Raw genomic sequence first — 22679 nt, forward strand, 5'->3', positions numbered from 1 at the left:
AAAGTTTATACACTGATTATTTCCTCATCTGTGCTCTTCAGGATACAGAGATATAATCATACAGGTTAAACATTAAGGCTCAATCTCTACGATGAGTGGCAGGGAGATTAATTTCTATGGTGTTACATAAATAAAAATCCATTGTCCCAGAAAGTTGATATTGCTCTTGCTGCCCTGTTCTTTTATTTTTCCTTGGATTTGATTGTCATTTCAGTTTCATTTTGAAGGCATGATTTACCAGTGCTTGGCAATAGAGTTGGTTATAATGCAACATATTTTCCTCTGCTACCTTTTTGAGTACTTAAAGATTATAAATATAGTATGACTAGAGCTTCCTTTTGCTTGGTAGTAAGTTGCAAGAATAGATCTTATTTGCAATTCTAATCACATCCAATTAAATAAGAACTAATAAAGGATACTTGCTGTGAATTTGGGTTTTATAAACCAGAAGCAACATAAGAAGAAAGAGATTTGGTTATATTTATCATACATTGACCATAAGCTATTAGTACACTGCAGCTGTAAAAGGGGACAGAGAGTGCTTACTGACAATATATTTGGGGCAGGAACAGGGCAGTGTTAGTATCCTGGTACAAGGTACCGGTAGGACTTCGGTTTGAAATGTTATTGCTGTCACCTTTGTTCAAGGAAAACAAATATAAATTGGATGGGCAGCAGAGCAAATCTGTTGCAATGATTAGGAGAATGAAGAATGCCTCCTATGTGTAGTAAACAAGTGTTTGGTTTGTTTTGTGAAATGGCACAGAATGAAAGAAGTTACATGACTCTTTTATATAATTATATGAAAGCTCACAAGACAAGATTCAAATATTGGCTAGTGGAAAGTGGCTAAAGCCAGACTAGGCACACAAAAGATTTTGCACAACCGAGTAGAGGGGGAGTCGATTTTCTGAAAATTGATAGAAGGAAGTGTGAACTCTTTGTTTAAGCTGAGTGGAGAGGAAAAAAAAGGCAAACAAACAAGGGGGAAAAAAAGACCCACACCAGCTAAACCCACCATGTCAGCTTGTTTGATACAGACCAAGGGAATAAACAGAAGTAATTTGTTACTACTCATGAAGAATGAGAAACTAATGTGTTCTGGGAAGGGTGGGTTTTTTTGCTATAGATATTTTTAAGACGGATTATTTGGATTCATATTATAGTATAGTTGAAGCTATTTTTTGCACCTCCAACTTCTAACTTCCCCTTGGATCGCTGGGAGTTTTTTAATTAGACTTCGTAAGGTTGTTATATATTTTCATAATAAAAGAGATAAGCAACATCCAGGTTGTCATTCTGCATACGTATAAGCTTTTAATAAGGAATATTATTTCTTAATGTCAGCAGCTTCTAAGGCATTAGCAGTTTAAAGTGGAGTATTGCTGGTGTCTAGGAAATCCTTCTTTATTTTTATATACATGTGACCTTGAATGTACACTGTGTTCTTTTGAATTGTTTCTTTATTAACACTTGAACAGTGGCCAGACACAGGTCAGTATGTGATAACTGTAGCTATTGCCTTTGTTTGCAAAGTTATTTTGTTCTGGTTTATAAAGAGCAAATATATTTGAAAAATAACTACTTGTAACCACTACTTGGTATATTTCCTCTATGATTGTTGGTATTTGCTTGTGATGGTAATATTTAACGTTTGGGTATTGTGTGAGTGATTTTTTCTCTTCCTAACCTGAAGAGTAGCTCTGAACTTAATATGCACAAAGACCCTGTTTCAAATGTCCTCAGTAATTCTCAGAAACAATCGTGTGATTATGAATAAGAAAATTATGAGACATTTGAAGCCCAGCTCAGATCTCAGCTTCCATGGGTGATATATTCTGCTGCTTTAAAGTCCTTGTCTTATCTGTAAATTATGGTGATAATAGCACACTGTATTACCAATGTGAAGCGGAACACCTGTGCAAAAGTCCATTTGTGAGACTCTAGCTACACGTTCTTTTTAATAGAAGTAATAAAATAGTTGTTTGTTAATGACTTATTTTTGCTCATAGAAACAGCAGTCACCCAAACCTGATTTGAATTACCACAGGAGGAAGTTCTCTTATGCCTTATTGTTTGGAGATTTTCTATTTCTGTGTTTATCTTGATAGATGCATCCATTAACTGTTCAGTGGATAGGTTTTTATAGCAGTACCTCTTTCGTCTTCCTTTAAAAAACACAATTCCAGAAAAATAAAGTACCAATTAATTTCCGTAGCTTCCATATTCCACTTGAACTATAAAGTGTGTCATTTTAATATGTGTGTATATTAATGAGCCATTTAATGTAGAATATTTATTTGTGTTAAAGGTTTGGGTTTTAGGTATTTTGTATTTTGGTTTTTTGTTGTTTTATTTTCTTGAATATTGTATTTTAGGTACCAGGGATTGGGTCCAACAGTGATTGTTTGTCCAGCTACTGTGATGCATCAGTGGGTAAAAGAATTCCACACCTGGTGGCCTCCATTTAGAGTCGCGATTCTCCATGAAACTGGTTCCTACACTGACAAAAAGGTAATGGTTGACATCCATTTTATAATTTTGGAAGTTTCTCTTTTTCTTTCTCTTTTTTTTTTTTTCTCTTGTGCTAGCCAAAAAAAGACTTCACTGTTCCTGAATGTTTCTGTGCAAGCTTCTGCTCTTTCTCTGTTTTAAAAGAACAAAAAATTCTTTGTCTTCTATAGATTTGATAGGAAACTGCACAAAAAGGGGACACATGGACTACCATTTATACTATGTTACAGACTAATGTTGCCTGAACAAATTAAACATAGTAGCAGGGTTCTTGCTTGAGCTTTGCTTGTACTGTAGTCCATGTAAGGAGTTAATGACTAGGCTACTTGTACACCAGATATATCCTTCTAGTACTGGTGAATTCTCTCCTTGCACTTTCATGCATCAGTATGTCATTGATCTAGTATTTAATACGTTTTGCTTGCACAGGCAATTTTCTTCATTTGGTCAGTATGTCAGTTGATATCACTTGGTCTCGTTTTCTTTAATGACAATGTTACTTTGTTGGTTTACTTTTTTCAAGCAGTGCCTTTTCTGTCTCTTAATTTTCTTGGCCAGTCTCTTAATATGCTTGTTCCTTTTCCATTTCTTAAGCTGACAAGCCTGACTTGTCTGAAGTTTCAATCCTTGGTGCCTTGCAGGAACAAAACAAGGAAAACTTAGATTTTTGTTTTCCTGTGGCCTCATATTTCAGAAGCTTAAATGGATTTTCAGGATTCAGCAAAGCATTTTTAATTTTCTCTTTAAGTATTTATTGAATTTCTTATAATAATATCAAAATGTTATGGTGCTTAATTGCACTTGATTAAACGTATTCTGAGGTAATTGATGTAATTACAGTCCATGGCAAAAAAGGAACAGCACACTCTAATGTGCTAATAGCTTCCTGTTGTTCAATTAACTTAGTATGTTTTGAAGCCCTGAAAGTCTTTCGACCTCAATAATATGCTTGTATGTCTTCCTAAATTAAGCTGTATGTGCTTATTTTGGGGTATTTGTTAATTAATGCACTTGACAGACTGGCTCAAATTTTTCCATCTGCAGGAAGAGTCAGGTTTTCAGGACTTCACCTTCCATTGTCCTCCCACAAATGTATGCTCAACACCTTAAAATTAAGGAATTTGGATACCATATGATCACTTTAGAGATATTCAGTTCTCTTAATTCTGCTGTAATGCCTCATTTTCTGAGAGCTGCAGCAGCATGCTCTGAACAAGTGTCACTGCTGATGTGGTCTCCACCTCATGCACATTTTTTTTCCTAGATGCCTCTTAATCAGAGAAGAGCAATCTTATGACCACAGTAAAAACCAAACAAACAAACAACAACAGAAAAAAACACACACAAAAAAACCTCACCTGTGAAATCAGCTTTTGATTTGAACAAGGCACAGCACTTGTGGCTAAGTATGTCCTGTGGTGCTGTCTTATGCTATTAACCTCCTACTGTGGTTTACACTCAGATCTGATGTAGCTTAAAGTGACTTGTAAATATGAAGTGCTCTGAGACCTCTAAGGATCAGATAAAATACGGTAAATACTCTTATCTTCTGTTCTATACCATAAATAAATGGGAGAAAACTCTGTAAGTGTAGGGAGGGAAAAAAAGCCTTCAGTACAAAGAGCTTGTCTTGTTGTTTCAAAACTCCTCATGGCATGTAAGCATATGTAAATTATAAAATGTAAGAGCCAACATGAACTTTGATTATCTTGGTTTAACATATCACATACGGAAGGAGGCTGTATTTTTTTTAAGATCAAGGCTGAACTTTCAGTTTCTTGATCTTTAGAATAGGTATCACTGAGCTTGACAATTCTTTCTGATGGTAATCGCTTACCACTTGTAAAAGTGTAACTTTACATTCCCTTATTCTGGGTCAAATGCTAGACACTCAATGCAGCCCACAAAAGCATTTGTCAGTTCATGATGCTTGCACCTGTGAAACCATCAATTTGAAAATGACTTTGCACACTGAAGATTTTAAACCTTCTACCCTCACAGTAGAGTACACAATCTACATGTAAAGAAAATAAGCTTCAGAGGTTACAGTTACTGGCATGACTGTGTATGGAAACTATTTTCACCAAAGGCTCTATTTCTGAGTCAAAGACCAAACTCAGATAAACATAGTATTATGGCACAAGAAGTAGCATTCTTGTTAAATATGTAGTGAGTGCTTTAGTTCTTTTTATTGCAACTTCTACATTATTAAATATTGTAATGTGTTCTTTTGAAACCTCTTCATGGCACCATTTAGATTGTTTTGTGAGGGCAGGGAAATAATAAAGAGGTTTTATGGGTTGAATTTATGGATCTCTGGTCTTAATGGTTCGTTATGAGATAGTGACAAGCCTGCTGAAGGATGCATTTTTGTTTCACAAGTGATACATGCTTGTATAAGTGACTGGATATTATCTCTGTAAGTTCACACTTGCCTTAAAGGTATCTGAATGTTTAGAGAGTTTCGTAGTTATCACTAGTATATTTCTTTAAGTTCAGTCCTAACATACATATTTCTGTTTAAGAAAATTACCATTTTTAATACATAGAAGAGTTCAGGTCCTCTTGAACACTATAATATTTTGTTAAAGACTACTTCATGCCAAAAAAAAGAGAAACTTTATTTCTGTAAGCATCAGTTAAAAAAATTGTTCTGTTTTTGTAGCTTCAAAAACAAAATTGTAGCTACAGGGTGATACCAGCAGACGAAAAACCTATTTGCTTAGTGGTGTGTCCTTAGAATAAAATCATAAATGTTTTAGCCTTAAGAAATGGTGCTTGTCAAGAATGTTTCAGTCTTTGTACTTTGCATGTGTCCCAGTGAAGACAAGGCACCACAGTCAACTTATCACCCTGTTAGGAGAAAATACTTTCCTTGAGTTGTAAAGGCCTGAAATACTGTCCTGAACAGAACTACAAGGTTAGAATGAGTCGATCTGCTCGCATTTCCTCTATTCATTAGCATCTTTTAAAGGCAAGAGTTCAGAATTTCAAAGCCAGATAACTTCTGTGTAATCGTTTGACATTAGCAGGATTTGTCTCAAGCTGATTTTTTTCAGTTTAACAGTGCACGACCCGAAATACTTTATAGAAGTGTATTTCCTGATTAAAAGAAAAAAAAAAATAGCCAGAATCTAACCAAACAGGAATTGTGAATTTAAAAATACATGATAAATAGTACGAATTCTGAACTGCTACATTCTCAAAACAGTGTGTATCCAATATTAAATGTTATCACATTTTTAAAACATTTACAATTATTTCAAGAGCAGCAACTAAAGTGAAGGCAGCTTCTGGGAACGTACCAAGTGCAGTAAAATGAGAGTTAATAAGTGATGTAGTGTGAGTTGATAAAATTGTGTTGTTTTATTTCTTCATTGTCAGCACAAATCCTTGTTTATTAAAAATTTAGCTTGAAGGAAACTTTAATTAATTACAGGTTCAGTAAATCCTGACTAGGATTCTGCTGTGGTGTGTTTATAGTGAATGGCCTTCATGTGCCTGTGTTTCACTTCTATTCTCTGCTACCTGACAACGTGATTTATGGCTGTTGTTTTCTGCTAGTCCACTGTTTGCCCTCTAGGAGGGATTGGTCTCCTGAGCCTCCATAATAACAGCAGCACTTTCACAAAACATCTTTTAATGACAAGAGTGTAGCATTCTGTAAGTCAGGCTAATTGCAGACATACTCTATTAATTGCAAAAACTAGAAGAGGTTACATATTTTACAAGCTTTTAATTTGAAATCGCCCGAGATGATTTGTCTTAAGTGTTTGGGTGGAGATGTCTACAATATTCTATGATAAGCCATTGCTGAGACCCTAGAACACAGTTGTAAGCTTTGGATGTCCACACCTACCTAGAAATCCTACTGTCATACAAATTGTTCCGGAGTTCACGTATTCGCTTGAGAATCATGATGTCAACATTAAATAATGTGTTACGATTTTATGAGGGGATGATAATCAGAAAGAAATTCTTGAATAGTTAAACACAGAAGAGCTTTTGAATCTTGGACTGTGTCTGAGCAAGAAATTTTGCAACAAGAGGTCGTGGACTTTTAACACCATCTGAGTCTTTGAGATGGACTTTTCCCTTTTGTTTTTGTTGGTTTTATTTTGGGCTTATTTGTTTTCTTTGTTTGGGTTTGGTTTTTTGTTTGGTTGAGTTTTGTTTGTTTGTTTTTCCTTTTTTTTCTTAAAGGCACTTCTAGTAATAAGGGTTTCATCTTTCCTTTGGCAGTTCTACCATTTTTTTTCCTTTTACATTGAATATATTTGTTTCATCCAGAATCACCTCCCAGTCCCTCATCTTCAGCTTAAGTCTTCTAGATTTGTATGCGGAGGATAAATGCAAGAAAGATGAGTCTTGAATACTGTGAATGCTGTGGGAGTATGTGAGGTGAATATAGGAGAACTTGAAGCAATCAGTTACTTTAATCAAATTTAATGTTTGTGTTTCAGACATTGCCTTAAAAAAAAAGTTTCCTTCTAACCCAGAGTTGAGATCAAATTCTGATGTTATAGCACAGTATTCAAGAGGTTTTTTTTACAGATAAGCTAAGAATCATGTAATCGAGGTCTTGCCTGTACTTATTTTCCTTGCAAAGTAAATTGTATATCTGCTTTTTCAAAACTTTCTGTACACCCTTTGGACAACAAACCTGGGGTTGAGTAGGTCTGTGTTTGCTGTCTCACTGTTACTCACAATGTGTGCCTTTTGCTTTTAGGTGAAGCTAATCCGTGAAATTGCTTCATGCCATGGAATTTTGATTACATCTTATTCATACATTAGACTGATGCAGGATAACATCCACAGATATGACTGGCATTACGTGATTCTGGATGAGGGTCACAAAATCCGAAATCCAAATGCTGCAGTCACACTTGCATGCAAGCAGGTACTTTATGCAAAATAAAAGGAATATTTGAAGGGCTTGGGGGAAAGTTCCAAAATCTAGTAGCCTGTATTACTTTATCATAAAAATATACATTTGTCCATTAATAAAGAATAAAAGCTTAAGTCACAATGGACTGTATTTGACTATATAATTAACATTTTTAATGAGCTTACATCAGTACATTTACAGAAGTATGGTAGAGGAAAAAAATCAGAAATGTTAAATAATTGTGTAATAATTTGTCATTAGGGATGAATGTCAGATTGCCGGTGTTCATTTTCTGGTAACAGTTTATGGAAAATATATTGCAGAAAGCTGTTTATTTCAGGAATGTGAGGCCACATGTTGACTGGACAGTGCCCTCAGACACATGGTATGAACTGTGGGGTTGTCATATGCAGGGACAGGAATTGGACTCGGTGATCCCTGTGGGTCCCTTCCAACTCAGGGCATTCTATGATTCTATTCTATGAAAATGAGGATTCATTGATGGTGAAATTGAATATCTTTTGAGGCAGCAGGCAGGCTACACCATGATCCATTAAAATAACTTTATTTTGGTTTTGTGGTTTTTGTTAATAGTTCCGCACACCCCATCGAATCATCCTGTCTGGCTCGCCTATGCAAAATAACCTAAAGGAGCTCTGGTCCCTGTTTGACTTTATATTCCCAGGGAAACTGGGAACACTTCCTGTGTTCATGGAGCAATTTTCAGTTCCAATAACCATGGGAGGTTATGCCAATGCCTCTCCTGTTCAGGTAAATGCATCAAAATATTCACTTTACTTGAAGGAGACTGTTACATTGTTTCAAAACTGACTTTGAAATGTACCTCATACTGTGTGTTCTAGACGCTAGCCCAAAAGCGAGTTGCATGTGCGTTTTGCTGCTGCATATATGAAAATAACTATTCAACCAAATGAGACCATTTCGTTTGTACAAGGATATAGCTTATACACAAAGTTCTCTAGTCAAAAGCCCTAAAGCTTAAATCATGAGAAGTATTCTTTGATATTAAGCAAAGATAAGCAAGTTGGAGTGGGAAGTGACTGATCTCATATTGTGGTGTCTTTAAATAGAATTTTCCTGTTTGATGTTAAGCTTTGGCAAATTATGCAACAGAGGAATCCTTAAATCCAAACAATTTGGAAGTCTAACAGTAGATAAAATTTTATTTTGAAAGCAAAAATTATTTGTAATATTATTTTGAATAAGTATGTCTATTAATCTTTGCAGTTTTGGTTCTCAGTATTTATGACTTGTTAAACATTTTTCAAATTAGCTGATAAATTATCAGCATGTTAGTCTGCAGACTAAGTTCCATATAAATGCTAATAAACTTGTATCCTTTTTAATACTATTTGTAATGTTTTGCACACATTTCTAAAGTTTTATTTTATTTTTGAGTTTAAGTACATCCCTTGTATAAAGCTTAGTAATTTACTAAATTAGACAGCCAATTTGGGGAGGGGGAGGTTGGTGTATTTGTTTTGGTTTTTTTTAACACATCAATAATTTATTAAATTCTTAGTTTTGCTTTAAGATAAATGAAGGTATTTTTAGCCATTATGTACAGTTAATACCCATCTCATACATCCATTACCCATTATAGAACCATATGCTCCATTTAAGGCCAGAGTGACCTTTCGTTTCTGTGATCATGGGGATTTTCTGGTACTGATTTTTTTTTAATAGTCTCAAGCGGGCACTAATCTTCACTTATTGTCTGGTAACCACCATTGCTGCAGGCTTCGCTTTTGATCTTCAGTGTATGTATTAGCAGTTTTTCATGTGGATTTTGGTTCTGTGCAAGTTTATGCTCACTTCCTAGATTGGTTTCTAAAAGAAATCTAATTTCTAGTCTCTTTTAAATTCCACTAAATTAGGAAAGATAAATTAGTGGTATCTGAGGAAGACTTAATTATTCACTGTTATTGCTGCTAACATGAATTTTATTGCAATTCACATTGTGTTGAATATGTAACTGTAGATCCACATAAATCATAAACCATCTCTTTTTATTAGGATTTTCTTATTGCTAATTATGGAATTTTGCCTGTTGTTAAAATTAATAGCAAGAACCAAAATACAGCTTTTGCTTTTTCTTCATTCTTCAGGTTAAAACTGCGTACAAATGTGCCTGTGTGTTACGGGACACCATAAACCCCTATTTGCTGCGAAGAATGAAGGCTGATGTGAAAATGAGCCTTTCACTTCCAGATAAAAATGAACAGGTTTGCTTATCTTATCTTATGAGTACACTCTCACCTAACAAATAAGGGATGTATAAAGTGCAGTCAGGTCTGCTTAACACTGTTCTCCAAGGTCAGTGGAGTGTTTCCAGTGGTGCATCTCTCGGATGCTTTAGCGTTGTTTCCTGCTGTGAAAAAGGTTAATTTGGGCAGCAAATAGTAGAGAAATACTTAATGGCAGTTGTTCATACTGCAAGCTATCGGAGCCTGTACTTTCCAATCAATTTCCAAAATATTAGCCTTTTAGTCTAAAACTTGCTTGCTCTATAAAGAGGTGGGGTATTTTGGGGGAAATATTTTGATTCAAAGTGGAGGTTGAAAGAATTATTTAAACAACGGAAAATCCTACAAATATTCATTTGTAGTGAGTATTAGATTCTTCTGCCACTCAAGTGTTGGTGATTTAGGCTTTTGTCCTTTTTTCTGTCTCCTCCCTCTAAAAGGTAAGTAGATGTGCTAGTCTTTGTAACACAGTGCTGAAAGGTACATAATAAATGAGTAGGCCATACGCAATTTCTGCTGTGCAGTCTGATGATTTTCTTTAAATCAAATTTAGAATTTCTACATACTTCAGAGTCTGGACTATGTACTCTAAAGAATGCCATCATAAACAGATTAAACAAACTTGATTTTTGTTCTTGTCAGTCACAGGGAACTACATAAGTTTGACTTATGGTATAATGTTGGGTGCTTTGCAGGATGCGAGGAAGTGACTTTGTTCCATTTTAGCCCATCAAACCATCTGAAAAATCATTATATGCTCACACGCGAAGGCTAATGACAGAACAGATTGCATGTGCTAACCTAGTTTTCCCATGAGGTACTAAGAATTTGTAAGTTGTAAGGGACATAACAGACACAATGGAAAGCATTTCCTATTAAAATAGCTTTGAGAAAATGCTAACATGGCACAGTTGTTCATTAAAACTGGAAAACGGCAGCACCTTGAAAAATAAAGCAAGTTGAGGGAAAAAAATAACAGCTGGAAAAGGGCACAAAAACCTCATGAAACCTATCTTAATGATTATGTTCATTCTCTAAAATTCTAAGCTTTTTCTTACTAATTATTTCTATGCCGTATCTTTTAACTTAGTATTTCAGTATATCAGACATCTGTGAAGCTTCATTGTAGCACATTGTAAAACTTTAAACTGCACTGTATTTGGAGTTTACAGGTGGGCTTGAGTGGTTCATTTGTTTGTTTTGGTAGGTCCTCTTTTGCCGTTTGACAGATGAGCAGCGTCAAGTCTATCAAAATTTCATCAACTCAAAAGAAGTATACGAGATTCTCAACGGAGACATGCAGGTTGGCATTAATTAAGGTTAATGGCAGGCAGAGTTTGATGGATAATCATAGACTAACCTTTACATTCTTCTAGCTGGATTCTGAGCAGAAAGGGAAGCAACACCCTGATCTCAGTTCTGCTTTTGTGGTTGTCTGCTATTTTTTTTTCCCCCCTTCAAAAATGTTCCATGGAATATGTAGAGTTAGTGATCCCTATATAGGGGCCTGACCAGATAAAAATAGAAATGTAGAAAAGTAGAAATTGAATGTATGTGATCTTGGAGCAAATTATGGCTTGTTGGATGACCTGCTCTGGGTAACTGTATGCATGCTTCTAACCAACTGCAAAAGTGAAGCAAGGGAAAAGAGTAATTTGTGCTGAGGTTCAGGTGTGATAACTTTGTGATGTAATGGTTGATGATTTCACAGAGTCTTAATATATAGCAGAGTGAATAGCAAGATCTTCATTGTTGTCTTACTAGTCACTTCAACATCTTTTACCTCCATCCTCTCAGCTTAAGCTTAGAAATTGCTGTGTCCAGGATGACAGCAGTAATTGAAATACATTTGCAAAGGCCTGCTGTTACCTGTGTAAAAAGTCTGCTGTTCCCTGTGACTCCTACATTGCATACATCCATTTGACTTTTTATGCATGCAGTGGATGTTTTGCCCTCCCATTTTAGCTGCAAAATACAGATGTGTTGTTTGTAAGAAAAGTAATATTTCTTAGTTATAATGCATAATTCACCACATGTTTACTTGTCTTGTGAACTGTGAAATCCCTTCTCCCCTCAGTCCCAGTGGCTCCAGTTAGTTGCGTAGTCAGTACAGCTGTGTATCTTGTAGTGCCATACAAAGCAGATCTTGACCTTGTAATTGTTTCGATCTATTTTTCCAGGTGTCACACAGGTATAGTGGCCAAGTTTTTTCAAATGCCTAGCAATTTTAGTTATCTCAATGAAAATTATTTTAAGGAGCTCAATCTTCAAGAGATGCTTTGTACAAGACTATCTGCAGAAATTTCTCTATTGTATTACGGAATGGGCTATCATGTTATTAAAATTTTGAACAGTAAATGTCATTGCTTTTATTAGATGTTTTGTGATGACAGCAGTGAATCCCAACTGAAAAACAAAAACCCCATTCTACAAATAAACTATGAATTATGAGCAGGCTCATACAACTTGTTGTGACAGAAGATGGAGGGATTTGCTGTTTCAGGCTAGTTCATTTTTGAGTGCCCATTATATTAGAAGAATAAATAACACTTGTAATATTATTGAATTAATAACTGAGCAGAACCCTTGTAACATGGCATTAAAAGTGGTAATTTTCAGCTTCACGTGTTTGTTCAGATATGTTTTCTCTTTGTTACTCTGCATTCTGGTGGGTATACTTGCTGCTCTCAATCACAGAATCACAGAATGTCAGGGATTGGAAGGGACCTCGAAAGATCATCTAGTCCAATCCCCATTGCAGGAGCAGGAACACTTAGATGAGGTTACACAGGAAGGCGTCCAATGTCTTAAGCTGCCTGCTAACATGGTGAGGATTGGAAGGAGGAACACAATAATTTCAAGTGACGAATTTGGTGGAATTTTTCCTTTTGAATAGGAAAAAAATGACTATAAGTTACAGCTAGGGACTGCTTTTGCTAATGTGGAAATTGTCTTAATATTGTCACCAGAAGAGGCTCACAAGAACATATAATTTCATTGACCTTCTCTTTTACTGATTTTCCCTAAAACTTTCCATGAAACAAGTATTAATATCCATTGGCTTCTCTGAAGAGCAAACCACTATTAAAAACAAATTGGTGATGACTGGATTAATTCATTGCTGTTTATTTTTCTCAACCACAACACATATAGACACAAGTATTTGTCAAGAAAACAAAAATATTTTTCTTCTGTGTTTTTTAGCTTTTCTCAGGACTAGTAGCTTTGAGAAAGATTTGCAACCACCCTGACCTCTTCTCTGGTGGTCCGAGGATTTTGAAGGGTGTACCAGATGCTGAAGTGGAGGAAGCAGATCAGTTCGGGTATTGGAAACGTTCTGGAAAAATGATAGTGGTAGAATCCTTGCTGAAAATATGGCACAAGCAAGGTCACAGAGTGTTGTTTTTTACTCAGTCAAGACAGGTAAGATGAGCTTATTGGTTTTAGTTTTAGCTGTTAGTAAAACTAAAAAATTGTATATCTGTGTGTCCCAACAAGACTTGTAATTAGAACAGCTTTTTGTAGTGTCCTTCTCAGAAAATTAACATCTTGTTGAAAAAAATACCAAAATGACTTTGGATATAAGTTCCCAAGCGCAGTAAGCTTTGCTGGAATGGCACAGTGTTGTGACAATATTTCCCAAATTCAATATACTGTATAAAAGCTTGTATCAATTCTACCCATGTAATACTAAGCTGAAGCAGTGGTGATGTATTTAGTGTCCCTGCTGTGTAGTTTCAGGGTAGAATTGCTAGTCAGTTTGTGGTTTAGTGCATGTGCACATCTAATCCTCAGAATTGTATGCTTTGGGCCAGTAGCACAGACAGTGACCTTAATTTGTTTTCCCTGTGTATACATGATTTTGTCTTACTTACATGGATTCCCTGAAATGCTGCAACATTTACCTGGTTAATTGTCTTGAGACCATGGCTCTGGACTTCCCAAACCAAGCAAGAACATTCCACTATTGCATTCAGCAGTGAAATAACTATTATTTCCCCCCCACAGTGAATCTTATAAGTTAATTAATTTTCTGCTCACTTAAGATTCACAAGTTTTTGGTCATCATCTTGTTTGTTTGATTGGCACTGCAGTTAGTACCAGAAATTCTTATTACTTGATTGGACAGTTGCTTAGTCTTCACATCTGGATTTCATTAATTTTTTTCTGTCATGACAGATGCTGCATATATTTGAAGTCTTTGTGAGAGATAGAAACTATTCCTACTTCAGGATGGATGGCACCACAACAATAGCTTCCAGACAGCCCCTTGTAACAAGATTTAATGAGGTGAGATGTTGCATCCCACACGCTAATTCCTGTTAGAGGGTATGGTTGAGTTCTTGCATTCCTTTTTTTATCTGTTTTTAAATATACTACTTCAGGTTTGAGACACAAAATTGAGGAGTTCAGTCAAATGAAACCGCTTTCTTTGGAAGGGAAAAAAAGTCTTTTTTTTCATACTTGAGTTGAGTTTTCTGCTAAGAAAGAAAATGCAGTTGAAAAGAGGTAAGAGAAATTTTATTGGACAACAGTAGTTGAAATTTAGATGAAACTACTTTTGTCAAGAGATATTAGACAAACAAGGAAACTTATTCCTTCTCTTTGCTGCCTTTGCATCTTTGCAAATAATGCAGGTAAAAGAATCCATGAAATAAAAAAAGTCATCTTGTACTTTCGTAATTCTTGCTTTAGTAAATTCTCTCTTGTGTTACAGGACAAATCCATATTTCTTTTTCTTCTGACAACTCGTGTTGGTGGCATTGGAGTTAACTTGACTGGTGCTGACCGAGTTATTATTTATGATCCTGACTGGAATCCCAGTACAGATACACAGGTGAGTTTGGTTCATTACATTCCATTTACCAGCTAAGCTGAAATAAAACTGGAGATAGTGTTTTAAGACTGTTTGAGGAGATAAATGTCATTCTATGTTGCTTTTCCCTAAGTTGCTGTTCCCAGCAATGGTCACTTAGGGTGCAGTTCTACATTATGATTACTCTTGTGGCAAAGCCAATTTAAGTGGTTCCCACCACATCCCCTTTATGCTGTTAGGCCTCACCACTCTTCAATATTGTTGATTTTTATAGCCTGTTTAGAGTGTAGCCAAACAAACAGTTGAAATGGCCTTTTTTTTTCTTTCAATAAATATGCACACAAACTAGGTGTTTCTGAAGGGAGAGAACAGCTGTGCAAGCTCTTGAACAGGCATGACTCTTCATGGTTGCAATGCAAGATAAGAAACATTTGTTCTCCTTTGCTTAAATTGTCTTTGTCACTAAATGATATGTAACTACACCCTTAGAAGCTGCTGTTAAGCCAATACCTTAAAGTAGTTGTTTATCTGATGCTGTAATGATACTCTGGGTTTTCAGAACCCTTAACAGTATATGGAGCTTACATGTTTGAGAGAAAATAACTCTTTGATGGAAATCCTACATCGCTCTGACATCTGCAAATGTGTAGTCTGACATAGAGTGGTCTGTTTTAGCAGTTGGTTCAAGGTGCTTGTAGGAAAACTTTCAGTTAAGAAAAAGAACAAAAGTTCAAAGAAAATGTGTGTATTAAAAGCCTATTGTGAAATGGATCCCTTTTGGAATAAGTCTATATAAAGTGCAGATCCTAAATATGAGTTCTAATTTCAACATCACTTATTTTTTCAGATTTTTTGCATAAATTTCGTGGTACTATTGGAGACTTGCCTTTTTACATCTGTAAACTTTCTAAATTGTTTTCCTCCCCTTCTGAGTTAGTTGTCCTAATGCTGTAGAAATACCACAGCTGTGTAACTTTTTGAACTATTTGTTAAATATCCAACCTAGGTTTGAAACAGCGATATGCATAGCTTTGTCAAACACGTCTAAGAGGCTAATGTCCAGTAACCAAACCTGTTGTATTCCAGGCTCGGGAACGTGCTTGGAGAATAGGCCAAAAGAAGCAGGTGACTGTGTACAGGCTTCTCACTGCAGGTACTATTGAAGAGAAGATCTACCACAGGTCAGTCACAACAGTTCCTTGGATACAGCTGTGTGCTCAAGAAAATGTTTGTAGTGAATAACAGTGACATACCTATGCATGTACACACATTGCTTGTAAATCCTAATCTTGATCATGATGGGCACGTCACAGAAAACTTTTTAAAACTTCCACTTGGAAATGGGCCTTTTTCTAATATCAGACTCCCAGCTGCTGGGCTGTGCTGCCACCTCTCTAGCCCCAAGACCCACACTCTAAATATACCTCATCAATCTGTTCCAGCAGCTGTGTCCAGCACATCCAAGAATTCCCCGTAAATGTGAGAGTATCAGGCATAGACGGGAAAAAATTAGCCCCTTACTCAGAACATGAGACTCAGCAAGTCTGAAATGCAAATTGAAATCAACAAGTTTTTTATATTATCCTCAGGATATATAAAGATGTATGTGGTACATACATCCATTTACTACTCTGCAAACCCAATTTGATTTTATTCCTAAATCATTCCAAATTGAGACAATTAAATCCTAAGAAACACCAGTCATATTCATGTTATTTATTCCAAAATGTAGCTAAAGCTTAAAGCGCTTGCATTTCAAAATCACTGAAATATTTTTGTTTTGCTTTCCCATTCAGCTTCCTCAGTAGTTAGCTTCACTCACATGAATTTCAAACGAACTTATATGGGAATCCTCTGTCTAGGCATCACTCTTTAGAATTGGAATATCCTTTTTGATAATGCAGATGAATGAAAAGCTCTAAATAATGAAATACCAGCACTTATTGAATGCCTTTTTTGAATCTGTTTTACCACATGGACACAAAGCATCCGCTGTTGCTTGGCTTGCATCCCTCTGGCATATTTCTGTTTGAACAACACTGACCACATCAAGGAAGTGGGCTCTAAAGGTCAAGACAGGCATCAGAAATTCATTTCTTTCCAGAACACTGCAATGGACTTCGAATTTTAAGCAAGTTGTCTTTTCTTTTTGCCTGTGTTTTCTGCCCTGCAGACCATCCTTGCAGGAAGCAACGAAGCTCAGTCAATTCTTAAAAAATTTGAAGTCTCCTGATGGGTGCACTACAGTAGCTGGCACCTGTGTTTAAACTTAGTTTTTGCCAAAAATAGTTTCCCTGCTTAATGCCAGTAGAGTCAAAACCGTGATAAAAACACTTAGGGAGAACTGATTTCCAGCTCTGTTTAGGGCTGTATTTTTTTGTGCAAGAGAATAGTGCCTAGGACTTGCAGTCAAAAGCTATGTGGTACGAACATGGCATAGAAATATATTTACCAATAGTAGAAGACTTTTTGCAGCTTAGTTCTCCCCCAGATTTGTTCCTTTCAGTCCTCTACAGATGGGCTTTTTTCCCCCTTGCCTCTCAACGAGTCTCATTTCCCTTTTCAGTGATTGTCATCCAGTCATCACCATCGGATTGAGCTGCTGCTGCTTTTGATTCCTCCAACCCATTGAACCATTAAAATGTTGTCATTTTAACAAGCTTTCGTTTTTTCTTTCAAGAAGCTTTCCAATACTTTAATTGTAATATATGTAGGATTTTCAGTTTAATGGACAAAAAAAGAGTGTAGCTTTGAAGTTATTTTTTGTTTAGTTAAGGGATGCCTCATAGGACATTTCAGGATGGTGGTTACCTGTTGTGTTACGGAGTTGTTGCAAAACAGTAAATCCCTGTGTTTAATAATTTAGTTGGTTGTTTGAAAGTTACTAACTCAAGATTGTCTTTTGGAAACTAACATCATCTTCCCACTGCTTAATTGTTCTGCAGGGTAACGTTTGTGCTTATACAGTTTTCTGTTTAAGTACTGTATTCAGTACTTAAACATAGTTAGACATTGTTTCACGCACAAAGTACTTTTTATTTTCTTTTTCAGACAAATCTTCAAACAGTTTTTAACAAACAGAGTGCTGAAAGACCCTAAGCAGAGACGCTTTTTCAAATCCAATGATCTTTATGAACTTTTTACTCTGAGCAGCCCAGATGTGTCTCAGGGGACAGAAACAAGTGCAATTTTTGCAGGTACTCTTTTTTTTTTTTTTTTTTTTTTTTTTTTTTTTTTTTTCTGTGTTTAAAATAGAAAATGTTTGAAGTGTTTGATGAATGGTTACTAATTTTATTCATCCCACAGGTACTGGTTCAGATGTTCAAGTCCCAAAACGCCAATTGAAACAAAAGCTTGAAAAGCCACCTGACAATGATACTTCTAAAGGTGATCTCCATCTTACAGAAAGCAGCTCACCAAAGTACAGCAAGTCATCCGATTTCTACTCAACCATGCACGTGACAAATTCTTCTTCTAAAGCAATAGAGACAAGTGAGGAAACCAAAGGAAATTTGGAAACCTTTGACCAAAATGGTTATGCAAAAGATTCTGCACAAGCTGCTACTAATATAAATTCATTGAATAAAAGCAAGGAGGACAGCTTGGAAGGAGCTGAAAAATGCATGTCCCAGTCATTGCCAGGTGATGCAGGGTCTTTGGAGAGTGGCAAATGTCTGAACACTGTGCTGGCTGATGAAGTACATGGAGCAGCAAATGCAACTGTCAAGGGAGACTTCAGCCTTACATGTGGTGCAGCTGGCCCTTGGGGAAACCAAGTTGCTAAAACTGACAATGGGCAATTAGATAATAATCATTATAAGTGTACCTCAAAAACAAAGCACAGGGTGGATATGCTGTCACATAAGAGCCACAAAGATAAGTCTAAGAAGAAACATCACAAAGATGCCAAATTTGAAGGAGAGCGCATTCCTCATCTAGTGAAACAGAAGCAATACAGAAAAGAGAACAGTGAAGAGGAGCAGGAAGACTCAAAGAAAAATGATGATTACGTCTTGGAGAAACTTTTCAAAAAATCAGGTAACTGATGCTGTTTGGTTTTTCTACAGTCAGACTGTTTAAACAGAGGTATATAAAACTTATGCAAATGAGGGAAGGAGCAGTTGTGTTACTCTGATCATTAGAACTACAATACAAAATGTATTTTATCTATTGTGTTACGATAGTGAAACATTAAAATGTTAATTATTGAAATGCTTTGTGTATGAATGTGTTAATTACCTTGGCACAAACATTTGAAAGAGATCTGCAGCTTTCCAGAAGCACTTCTGGATATAGAAGTAAGGTAATGTTTCTTCTGGAAACCAACCTTCATTTACACAAGGGTTTCACTTCTGTCCTGTCCATAACAGTAGAAATGATCGATTTACCCACATAATTGCGAAGTCTTGTGAATAATGACCACATCAGCACAGCAGAAGTGGTTTGTTGTCAAATTGATTGCTTACCTGATAGAAGGGGTTTCTCTGGTTAGAAATTACTGTACCGAAGTCCTGAATATAATCAACCTGAAAAAGGAAAAATGTGATTGTGGCATTCACTTAAATGATTAATATTTAATTTTACAGATAACCATGTAAATTAATGGATGTCCTCCTTCACCTTTTCTTGTATCTTCTGGTTTTTAGGGGTACACAGTGTTATGAAGCATGATGCCATTATGGAAGCTTCCAGTGCAGATTATGTGCTGGTGGAAGCAGAAGCAAACAGAGTGGCGCAGGATGCCTTAAGAGCTTTAAAAATCTCTCGACAGCGTTGTTTAGGAGCTGCTTCTGGTGTGCCAACCTGGACAGGCACGAGTGGGCTTTCAGGTGCACCATCAGGAATAAAGTAAGTTCAATTCTCACACTGCTTTTCCAAAAATGGAAGAGTTCTTTAGGATGCTATGTATTTATCTTTTTTTGCACTGGATATTTTCAGTAACGTGTATCAAAGTGGAGGTTCATGTTTTATATTTCTTAAAAACATGAAAGCATATTGCAAGCCTAGGAAGTTCATTCTGAAGTACAAAGAAAGCACTATTGTTGCACAGAAGAGGAGACAGAGTTTGGCAGAGAGCTCTTGAGAACCCTAAAATGCAAACATAGTGTCTTTGGCAAAACTGTCCTAATCATTGCGAGAAGGATGTTTTATGACATTAAGTCTTTTGTGGGTTTTTAGGAGTCGGTTTGGTCGCAAAAGAAACCCCATGCTGCTTTCTTCACATTCCACTTGTGCATCACCTGTGAAGAAGTGCAAGGTAAAAGACACAAGCTAATGTTTCTCTTTTAACAGCTGATACGTATGAAATGTTCTGATTTGTACTGTAGATGTGTCTCATACCCATTTTTCATATGATTATGTAGAATTCTGGAATTTTTAGGCACCCATGAATTTGCGTTTTCATGTTTTGACATAGCATCTTGATCGAAGTCTAATTAGTAGCAGCAGTCAGAACTTGCAACTTGGTCTGGTTATCTGTCTCAAGACCAGCAATTATTTTAGTTTAGTTCTAAACTTGAGAACAGGGCATACTACCTCTTTATTGTGTATTTCAGATTACTAGCTTCTGAGTGTTCATGTTTGTTTGCTTAAGTCTAAACAACAGGAAGATTTTGTTTAACAGATTCTGTGGACCTTGGAATCTACCTTTATCCATAATCTGTATGTTCATTTGCAGGATGCAGATAAAATAAAGAGAGAAGATGTAAAGAAGAGTAGTTCCAATGGGCACTTTGATGGAAAATCTGGAGAATCGTCGCCCAGTGCACTAGACTCTTCAACATTATTAGCCAAGATGAGGGCAAGAAACCACCTTACTTTGTCACAACAGACAAGGCATGAAGGAGATGAGAATCATTACCAAGCACCCACCCCAGTCCCAGGTTCAACTGAATACGATGAACTGCTCGTGGATCTGCGTAACTTCGTAGCGTTCGGGGCCCGTGTGGACGGTGAGGCGAGCACCCAGGAACTGCTGCATGAATTTGAGTCCAAACTGACTGTGGCGCAGTCCGCCGTCTTTAGAGAACTTCTCCGCAATGTCTGCACCTTCTATAGGAGGCCGAATGGTGAAGGTGTCTGGAAGCTAAAGACAGAATTCCACTGACCTTTTTCTCGGAAAGGCACCTGTCAGCCCGCACTCTCCGTTCAGAGACTTACTGTTTGTCTTTTAAAATGAGGAATTATTTCATATTCATGATTTAGTAGTTGACTTGAGCAGTCGGTGCCACAGTGCTTCCTGCAGGCTCAGAGCTAACTTAATTTCTGACTTACACTATTTATAATAAAGTGCCATCTACCTCATAGATGAAACAATACAAAGTATCAGCACCTTTTCTTTAAAAGAAATGTTAATATAAATGGGACGAAGAATACCTACTGACTTCTTATTGCAATAAGAACCATGGATGTTGCTGTGGGTTGTAAGACTTTTATTTGATTTCTGTGAAATTCCAAGAACTTCTTCCTCAATTTTCTGTATGTTACTTGAATTGTCATGGGCCACACAGTGTACCATCAGAAAAAAAATTATGATAGTGGTCAGCATGAGAGATTCACTTGTACCAACAAGTGCATCTAAATTGTTGTATGACACTTTGATCAGCAGTGAGAATTTTATTTTAATGCTGGTGTTTTCGTTATTGCCAGCACCTAGCACATGCGGTGTAACTTACATCAGTAATTAACTTGGAAAATAATTCTACTGCCACAGAGGTTTAATCACAAAAAAAAAAATGAAAAGCCTGGCAGGATATTGAGGTGACTGACAGTTGATAATTATGGAAAAATTTTTATATTATGGAAAAGCCATTTATGCCATAATCATCAATTTGTTTACAGTCCCTTACACCACTGGCAATTGCTTGGTACAATATTTCTTACCACCGAGGTGACAGTAACTGTTATGTTTGTTGCAGGTTGTGGACTGGTAATTGAAGTCTGTTAGAGAAGTTCCCATGAAATGTTCACGGGTCTTACTTTAACTGATGTCAAAAACTTCCCAGTTCCCTGTTAGCACTTAAAATTTTATACCTTGGCAAAGACTGAGGTGTTAGGTGGTCAAAGGGGGAATGATTTCACTGTATTTTGCTAAACATAATCATTTTTGGCCAGAGACATAATAGGAGCATTTACAGAAGTTACAGGTCATGCCTATTCTGTAGACAGAGCAAATCTCAGAACTTGTCTGACTGTCAGGAAGACTATTACCCATTATCTTCCAAGGAAGGAAGGGTTGGATTATTTGTGGCAAATGTGAGTACTACATTGGGTCTGTCTTCAAAGTACTAGTGTGCAACATAAGGAAATCTTAAGGGGGGTTGAAAATTGATAGATTTTTGAGAAGAAAACCACATTCTTGCAGCAACATGAAATTACTGTTTGGCTTAAATGAGGAGCAGTTAAATATGCCTCATGTCCTTCCTATCTCTAAGCTACGGAGAAAAAGTAAAGCTGAGCTACTTTTGGTTTTTTTGTTCAGTGTGAAAGTATCTTATGTACTTCAAATGGAAGTACAAATATTGAAAGATGAATGGTGAAGTGAGAGTACAAACTGTTACTTTGTTCTTGAAATGGACCTCTTTGAGATACTTCCAATGTTTTTTCCTCTTGTTTTTGCTCAGTGCTAATGGATCTTTAGAGATCTACAAAAAATGGTGCCTCACTGTTCCAGTAACTGGCCAGTTGGCTTTTCACAGACTGGAGTTGGAGACGACAGACATTCCAAGAATCTGTTTCTTCTCGTCATTGCATTTGAAAGTGCGACTGTCGCACCTTTTCCTGACATCTCTTTTTCTGATCCCATTTATATTCTCTTACATTCCCTTTTTCAAGAGAGAGACGAAATCAAGAATCTAAGCTGCAATTACAAAACACTTCAAAAATTTTAGATCTTTTGATGTTACTTAAAATGGATCAGTAAAAGAGTGAACACAAACCAATGTTGCTCTTCTCAACAAAGCTATAGGGAATTTTATTTGGTTTTGGGTGTCGTACCTGCTTGCATCCCAATGCCGTGGGAACAAACCAGGAATTCAACTGTCTGCAAAGCTGCCATTGTCACCTTAGCTGTCAGTGCTGGTGTCCTGTTCTATTTACTGCTTCCTATCTTAGAGACATAGTTCCTGCAAAGAAAGTTTGCAGCTTCTCACTAGTCTGTTAATGTAAATTGACTTGCATGTGCTTTTTATAAATC

General features: G+C 36.5%; 1 protein-coding gene across 6 annotated transcripts in view; it reads left to right on the forward strand.

Annotated features, from left to right (window-relative positions):
- The window catches only part of ERCC6 (ERCC excision repair 6, chromatin remodeling factor), a gene marked incomplete at its 5' end in the record, with an annotated part of 46600 nt that extends 23921 nt beyond the window's left edge, over positions 1-22679 (forward strand). For all 6 annotated transcript variants that reach the window (XM_080347896.1, XM_080347897.1, XM_080347895.1 and 3 more), the window contains 14 exons: positions 2379-2514; positions 7244-7414; positions 7997-8173; positions 9532-9648; positions 10877-10972; positions 12874-13092; positions 13849-13959; positions 14387-14506; positions 15572-15666; positions 17537-17682; positions 17792-18523; positions 19132-19333; positions 19664-19742; positions 20163-22679. In XM_080347896.1, coding sequence (XP_080204022.1) covers positions 2379-2514; positions 7244-7414; positions 7997-8173; positions 9532-9648; positions 10877-10972; positions 12874-13092; positions 13849-13959; positions 14387-14506; positions 15572-15666; positions 17537-17682; positions 17792-18523; positions 19132-19333; positions 19664-19742; positions 20163-20591 — 2830 coding nt within the window. In that variant the 3' untranslated portion in view covers positions 20592-22679. The remainder of the gene's footprint in view (positions 1-2378; positions 2515-7243; positions 7415-7996; positions 8174-9531; positions 9649-10876; positions 10973-12873; positions 13093-13848; positions 13960-14386; positions 14507-15571; positions 15667-17536; positions 17683-17791; positions 18524-19131; positions 19334-19663; positions 19743-20162) is intronic.

Source organism: Nesoenas mayeri (assembly GCF_963082525.1).
Source record: "Nesoenas mayeri genome assembly, chromosome: 7".
Lineage (NCBI taxonomy): Eukaryota > Metazoa > Chordata > Aves > Columbiformes > Columbidae > Nesoenas > Nesoenas mayeri.